The 8,426-nt window shown below is 35.5% G+C and overlaps 1 protein-coding gene across 1 annotated transcript; it reads left to right on the top strand.

The window, feature by feature from the left end:
* The first annotated feature begins 159 nt into the window (after positions 1-159).
* Positions 160-7,777, top strand: LOC106130120 (myeloid differentiation primary response protein MyD88). The gene is made up of 7 exons (XM_060954856.1): positions 160-307; positions 429-646; positions 947-1,134; positions 1,876-2,041; positions 2,826-2,973; positions 4,021-4,174; positions 5,535-7,777. The coding sequence occupies exons 1-7, from the start codon at positions 183-185 to the stop codon at positions 5,679-5,681; spliced, it is 1,146 nt and encodes a 381-aa protein (XP_060810839.1). The 5' UTR covers positions 160-182; the 3' UTR covers positions 5,682-7,777.
* Positions 7,778-8,426: the final 649 nt, after the last annotated feature.

The raw sequence follows: 8,426 nt of genomic DNA, 5'->3' as shown, positions 1-8,426 counted from the left end.
GTCACATCTGACGATTTATGTGAAACACGGAATCACGGAAATATAAATTTTGTGCTTGAATTTCATGGTTTTTGTTGCTGTTTTGTGTTATTTTTATTTAATCTCACAAATAAATCGTGCCAGATGAACGGGAATATCAAAAAACTGATTAAAGGATCCTATATCATATAGTTTTAAGTAAAATGGCTAGTGATCTACAATTAAATAATATTCCATTGTCGTCGCTTGGTTTTGAGTGTTGGACTATATTATCCTGTTTAGATTCTAAAAAAATATTATCAAGTGATGGGCCGGACCGGTTGCCAAGGTGTGTTGTCTTTAATTTCTTGAACTATAAATTTTAATCATGAAAAACAAACTGATTCTGTAAGTAAACAAAACGTTATATTTTATTCGTATGTCCAATTAATATTATCTGTTTTTTTCAGAGACTGGAGAGGTTTGACCTCCCTTTTAAACATATCAGTAGAAATAGTAGGTACAATATGTGAATACCCTGATAAGACTAGGAAAGTTCTAGACATCTGGTTGCAAAGAAATGATGGCACAGCCACTCTTGGGAAACTACTGGAGTACTTAGAAAGATTGGACCGATTTGATGTGTATGATGATTTGCTAGATCTCGTTAAGAAGAAAAACTTCTCAGGTAATCAATTTTTTTCATAAAACATTGAATCGTCGTGTTTATTTGTGCCCTACTTGTTTTATGTCTCACTGCTTGGCAAAGAGTCTCACCTTATTTTTATCTTTTCTTTTTAAATAAAGACATTTTTTATTATTATTGCTTATATATAAATCATATTACAAATTTTGGCAAAGAGATAGGTTCTACTTTTAGAAATAACATGAGCTACTTTCATTTCTGGGAATTGCTGTGTTAGCAAAACCCTTGGCTCAAAGTAGTGTTAAATAGATTTTAACTAAATATTTATGCATATTTTTCCAGTATCAAATGCAAACCAGGTAGCACTTATAAGTAATAAGCATTCTGTAGAAACACCAAATGAATTGATTACATATGAAGATATCGAAGCAGGGTACCCACAGTTCTACAATGCATATGTTCTTTACGTTGCGGAGGATTTGCCGTTTGTCAATGAGCTGTTGAATCGGATGACTGCGAAAGGGTTCAAGGTTAATAATTCAATTGTAAAAATTTATTGGTCTTTGGGACTTGAATGCTTTTGTATATATTTATTTGTTTTAAAATAATTAAACCTGAATGTTGCCTTCTAGTATTTTGGAGATTGTTGACTCTGCCTCCCCTTAAAGGGATAAAGATGTGATTATATGTATTTATGTTTAAAATAAATAAGTTAAATTAGTCCCAAATAAATAGATAATATATTAGTTAAAGTAGTTAAGTAAATTATAGTAACATAACCGAAGACCTGAATTTACTATAGGGTTAGCCCAGTTCGTCTCAAAAAAGAAAAGTCCTAAATCAAAGAATCTCTTAAGTATCCACATAAAGTTCTCTGTCAGACCCAATGGTTGACTGGCAGATAATGCTTCTAGCATTAAGTCTGCCAATTGTGCTGTACATTTGTATTTTGTGCAATGAAGTTTAAATAAATAAATAAATTTAGCCACATCTCTAAAGAGAATCTCGTAATAGGTACCTTGTGTATGTAAGCACTAAGCATGGTGACCAATTAACAATTAGCTGGAATTTATGTTGATTGCTGTGTAAGATTTCCAAAAACATTTTCAAAATACATATATATATATAATACGCCTATATCCCTTGCGGGGTGGACAGAGCCAACAGTCTTGATAAGACTGAAATGCACATGCACAATGCACAGGTTCAGCTGTAAAATAAGTGCTGTTCTTTAAAATATGTAAGTAAAATTATTCTTGTTGACTTTATAGCTATGTACCATAAACAATGTGGTCCCCGGGCACCAAACCTTGTACGGGCCGGTCGCGCAGCTCATAAAGACCCGCTGTCACCGCATCATCCTCGTCGTTTCCCCGGAATTCCTGGAGAGCCCCGATATAAAGTTTTTTTCGGACTATGCACAGGCTGTGGGCATTGGTAAGTTTTGTTGTTACTTAGTAAACATAGTATGTAACCTTACATACATACATAAAATCACGCCTCTTTCCCGGAGGGGTAGGCAGAGACTACCTCTTTCCACTTGCTACGATCTCTGCATACTTCCTTCACTTCATCCACAACCTAATAACAAAATTGTAGTAACATTACATATAAAAGTAAATGACGCGTCTTTAATAATTGTTTATTTTTAAATAAATATTTAATAATTGTTACTATGTGCATAATCAAAAAAGTAACCTTACCTAAATAACAAAATTGTAACAATATTACATTATGTGAATGACGCCTCATTCATAATAGTTTATCTTTTATAAAAAATATTCAATAATTGTTAGTATGCATTGTAAAAAAGTTACCTTACCTAAATAACAAAATTGTAGTAACATTACATACATAAATGACACCTATTTCAAATTTGATTGTATGCCGTGTGGTTCCCGGCACCCAGTGCATGCAGGGATGTCATATAACGCGACTAAGGGATAGCCTAATAAACTTGAGATTCTTCTTGTAGGTGATGGTCTAGCAACCTGTCACTATTTAAATATAATTTTAATCATTAAGCTGAATGCGGCCTTTCAGTCTTTTCAAAACGATTTCAATCTTTTCATAACTGTTGGCTCTGTCTAAACCGCAAGGGATATAGACGAGACAATATATTATATGTATATAAGTTTATTATTCATTTAGGAAACAAATTTTATACACTTAGTTAATTGTTTTTATATCTGAGTAGACTAAAGCTAAATGTGCTTTACAGAATCGCAGACGTGCAAAATAATTCCAATCATATATCGGGACTGTAAGCTGCCGTACAACCTCTCATATTACCACAAGCTGAAGTACCAGCCTCAGGAAACCTGGTACGACTTTTGGGACAAGCTCAGCAGGTCCTTGGAAGTGCCAAGGTAATAAATATAAATAAAATGAATTAATTTATACGGGAAAAATTACACGGATTGAGTTAGTCGAAGTAAGTTCGAAACTTGTGTTATGAGATACTAACCCAACGATACTATATTTAATAATAAATACATTCAATCTTAATTTTATCATCAAGCAAAAATATATATATATATATATATATATATATATATATATATATAGATAAAAATCCAAGACCCAGGTCATTAGAAAAAGTTCATTTCTTATCATGCCCCTGCAGCAAACAGCTGAACGCGGCCTCTCTTTTCTCGACTTGGCTCTCTCTACCTCACAAGGGATATAGACGTGACCATATGTATGTACAGAAAGGACACTGTAGGTTGAATACTAACCGATGCTCGAGTGAGGAAGAACATCGTGAGGAAACTTGCACATTCAAGCAACTGGATGTGTAACCAATTCAATACGGGTTAGGTTCCCCAGTAAAGGTTGCGGAGGTCAGATGGGAGTCGCTTCGTGTAAAACCTGACTTATCCAATCCAGGATCCATGGTCAAAGGTCGTTCCCCGGGCTCCTCTCCAGAGAGGTGAGGATGCATCTGGGGCTAAGGCCAGAAGGAAGGAGAAGAAGCAGAAAAAAGGACTCTGTAGCTTAGTAATCAAACTAAGCTGTCACAATTAAGGTGGTACGCGCTTCTTGATAAGACTGATATGCCACATTCAGCTATTTGGCTTAATGATAGAATTTCCTTTATTTTTCTACATACATACATACATGTAGTCACGTCTATATCCCTTACGGGGTAGACAGAGCCAATAGTTCCGAAAAGACTGAATGGCCACGTTCAGCTGCTCGACTTAATGATGGAATTGAGATCCAAATAGCGACAGGTTGCTAGCCCATCGCCTAAAAAAAGGATCGCAATTTTATAAGCCTATCCCTTAGTCGCCTTTTACGACATCGATGGGAAAGAGATGGAGTGGTCCTATTCTTTTTTGTATTGGTGCCGGGAACCACACGGCACTTTTTTTTCTCTCCTTTCTGTAATTGAATTAATCCTTATTCAACAGGACAATACGGTCTTCGCAGTCGGCCGTGAACATCACCGAGCTGATCACAGACGGAGCGCCCATCAACAACGGCTACTTGATGAACAGCTCCCACAATCACCTGACTGTCAGCAGTGTCAGTCGGAGTACAATCAGTGATATTACCGCGGATAAGGTAAGCTAGAATGGGACCACTCCATCTCTTTCCCACGGATGTCGTAAAAGGCGACTAAGGGATGGGCTTATAAACTTGGGATTCCTCTTTTAGGCGATGGGCTAGCAACCTGTTACTATTTGAATCTCAATTCTATCACTAAGCCAAATAGCTGAGCGTATTTTCAAGACTGGTGGCTCTTTCTATCCCACTAGAGATATAGACGTGATCATATGTATGTATGTATGTAGGGTAAGCTAGCTTTAGTCTAGAGCTTCGATCCCGTGTATAGAATTTCCAAAAAAACAAAAAAAATCGGTAGCCTGTTTGAGTCTTCGTGATTTTTCTAAAAAAAATAATTATACTGTTTCTCTTTTTGAAATGAAATTATTCAAATATCTATTGTTATGATCCAAAAAAAGTCTTGAAAATTCCGTTGGCTCTGTTTCCCCGTTAGGGATAAAGACGTGACTATATGTATGTATCTCTGAATGTGGATCTTCTATCAGATATAAATGGGAACTTGATTGATATGAGTATGATAACCGTGCATTTTCTCTTAGATACAAATGGGAATATTATTCATTTATATAATCACATCTATATCAGATCAGAACAGAGCCAACGATCTTAATAGACTGACGGGCCAAATTCAGCTCTATATACATATACTACAGGTTCCTTTTGAAACCTATCTCAGACACCGTTCACTCACAAATTCCCATACATTCCTTAAGGATAACTGTACAAATTGTGTGTGATAAATACATACATACATACATAAAATCACGCCTCTTTCCCGGAGGGGTAGGCAGAGACTACATCTTTCCACTTGCCACGATCTCTGCATACTTCCTTCGCTTCATCCACATTCATAATTTGATCAAGATACGTTCGTCAAGGTCTTCCCACTCCGACCTTTCCCTCCACACTCTTGTATATCTGCTTAGTCAACCTGCTTTCCTTCATCCCCATGTGATAAATAAACGTTTATACAGGGTGACTTTTAATTCAACTGCATAAATTTAACTGTTAAGTGTACTCATCTAAAGGATATTTAATAACGTTAAAAGAAAAATATCGGATCATATTTCATAAAGTACGAAAAAAAATAAAAGTATCAAAATCCACGATCCTAAATACGTAATATCACCCCGGCCGGCGGAAAAGCGACGCGTAAGATTCAGAGGTCAACGACACAATTCATTCAGCTGAGCGATCTCGACAACTCTGTACTTTACTTTTTTAAATGTGAAAATGATGACGTTTAATTTAAATAAAAATAGGCTCAAACGGCTCAGAAGCATGGGTATAGTCTATGTTTGAAAGGATGCAGTTGTTTTAAATGTCACCCTGTATATGTTGTATGTTGTTACCGCAGGTGAGCATCGCGGACAGCCGCTCCCTGGACAACATCAGCCAGTCAGGCCGGCTGAAGTCCAAGCGCTCCGGCTCCGTGTCCAAACTCCTGCGCTTCTTCAAGGGCGGCAAGCAGAAGGCCAAGGAGAAGTGCTCTGTCGACGCGTGATACGATTGTATCTTAAACACTATCACTAGATTTACATATTTGAAAAACATACATACATATAGTCACGTCTATATCCCTCACAGGGTAGACAGAGCCAATAGTCCCGAAAATACTGAATGGACACGTTCAGCTGCTCGGCTTAATGACGGAATTGAGATCCAAATAGCGACAGGTTGCTAGCCTAACGCCTTAAAAAAAGGATCGCAATTTTATAAGCTTATCCCTTAGTCGCCTTTCACGACATCCATGGGAAAGAGATGTGGCTAGAGTGGTGCTATTCTTTTTTGTATTGGTGCCGGGAACCACACGGCACAAGATTTGAAAAAAATTCTGACAAAGTCGTTTTATTTTTCAAACGTCATTTATAACTTCTTCCTCCTGGCTTCAGTCCCGGTTGCATCCTCACCATTCTGAAGAGGAGCCCAGGGTATGTTTTCAATATATTATATAGATAGTGTGCACAAAACAACAAATCTTCATTTTCAACAAAATTCTGGGAAGTCCTGCTACATTTACCAAGGATATACATTAATAAGATACATGTCTATTATACATAGGACATTTTTCGCTTATTATTTGATCCAAACTCACACATTTAAACAAATGAATATTATAACTGCCTTGACAACCTCGAATGTCAAATTCTTGTTTTCTCTCAACTCCTGCGCATTTTCAAGGGCTGTAAGCTGTAATGGAGCTCCATTAGCCCATATAATTACTAGTTGATGTTAACGGGTCTTAAATGTTAATTCAGATGTGCTGAGCTTGCTTTCTTGTCTTCAACTGCACGCATTTACATGACTTCTTTCATGTTCCCTATTTATTTATTAATTTACTAGCTGTGCCAGCGTTTTCGTCCGCGTGAAATAGTTATTTTGGGCATAATTGAAGTCCTTTTCCATTATTTCTTAGCTCTTAGCGTGATATTATATAGCCTAAAGTCTTCCTGGATAAATGATCTATTCAACGCAAAAACAATTTTTCAATTCGAACCAGTTCTTGAGATTAGCGCGTTCAAACAAACAAACAAACTCTTCAGCTTTATAATATTAATATAGATGTACACAGATTACATTGAGAATGATGAACACAAGAAATAAAATTACAAAGGTTTGGCTTATTTCAAAAGAAATCTCCTCCAGCAGACCTGAGATAGGAGACATGATGGAAAAAGTGACAGGTGACAGTGTCGTTAGTTCTGTATTTTTCCCGCGGTTTCATCATGTATAATGTTAAATCTCTTTCCCGTGGGAATTTTTAGAAATATATATGTTATGAAAAAATTAAAGATTTCAATATATTTCTACTGTTTATCGATAGTAATTTGGTGCGCTATTGTTGTATATTTTTTTTTAACGATGTTGATTTTTTGTTGTACAGATAAGAATATTATGCATTTTTTAAAGCTTTACCTACATAGTTATTTTTTATGTGATTAATATATGATTTTTTGAGGATATATACATAACGTTTTTTTTAAATATATTTCTTTAACAAGTTGTACTTTTTAAAAATTTAAAATATAGTTAATATTTTTTGGGAACGCAATTTACTCGATATAAAATATGTATTGAAATTGTATTGGTTGTTTTATTATATAGCTATTAAAAAATTAATGCTTAATTTCATCAAAATCTAACCAGTGGTTATGAATTGTGCTGGTAAGAACACTCATGCTTGGTAGATTTTTTTAATGAAGCAAATGTATATGAGGATAGAGTTTATTTATTTTCTTACATCTACCATTACAGACTAAATCCAATGTTATAGTGTGTGATCAATCATAACATATTATCCTTAATGCTGTCGTTGTGAATAAACTCAAACTTCTATTGAACAAATATTTCTCATTCGAATTATGCTTTATAAAAATATTACGTTATAGAAATTCGCAGAAATACAACAAAAAAAAAAAATTGTAAATGTCTTTTTGTAAATTGTAATATGTATATTTGAATGGCTTCCATTTTGGGAAAATATACTGTATAATATTCATGTTGTTATTTTGAAATGTTTTTTGAGATATTTACAATAAAATAACGTGCCTTCGAAATATATGTATACGTTATCGGTAATCAATCTGTAAATAAACGATTAGATCGGTTTTATGTGTATCATTTCATATTATCTTGACGTTCATTAGTTATTAATTACGGCGGCTTAATTTATGACGAGATAACTGGATAGCATACGTTGTCAAGTGAATTAATGAAGCAATAAATTAAGAACGACTCGATTGTATTTAGTCTATATGCACACAAGTAATGGTTTAATGGCAACACATACATATAGTCCTGGCTATATCCCTTGCGGGATAGACAGAGCCTACAGTCTTGAAAAGACTGAAAGTCCACGTTCAGCTGCTTGGCCCGATGAAAGAATTGAGGTTCAAATAGAGAAAGGTTGCTAGCCGATCGCCTAAAAAAAGAATCCCTTTGCTCATCTTCGCTGATATTCGGTTTATTTGGCTTCATGGTCGGCCGCCAGGAACGAGTAAATAGGCTTGAACTTGTCCAGTACATGTTCGTAAATAGTGATTGGTACATGGCCTAGGTTGGATTCGAACCTGTGCCTTTCTGCGCTTAACGCATTTTAACTGGGCACCTTACCAATTTGATAACCTGGTACAAATGTACCAGGTAGTTATTGAAAAAAAAGACATCAACAAATATACATACATACATACATACATATGGTCACGTCTATATCCCTTGTGGGCTAGACAGAGCCAACAGTCTTGAAAAG

The sequence above is a fragment of the Amyelois transitella genome, chromosome 5, assembly GCF_032362555.1.
Source record: "Amyelois transitella isolate CPQ chromosome 5, ilAmyTran1.1, whole genome shotgun sequence".
NCBI classification, from domain to species: domain Eukaryota; kingdom Metazoa; phylum Arthropoda; class Insecta; order Lepidoptera; family Pyralidae; genus Amyelois; species Amyelois transitella.
This window is presented reverse-complemented; position numbering and strand designations above follow the sequence as displayed.

What these genes read in the sequence shown, in the direction of transcription:
- LOC106130120 (XM_060954856.1), top strand. Translation starts at nt 183, where the DNA reads ATGGCTAGTGATCTACAATTAAATAATATTCCATTGTCGTCGCTTGGT. An exon ending in TAAGAAGAAAAACTTCTCAG is followed by an intron (nt 647 to 946) that starts GTAATCAATTTT and finishes ATATTTTTCCAG; the next exon opens with TATCAAATGCAAACCAGGTA. An exon ending in AGGTCCTTGGAAGTGCCAAG is followed by an intron (nt 2,974 to 4,020) that starts GTAATAAATATA and finishes CTTATTCAACAG; the next exon opens with GACAATACGGTCTTCGCAGT.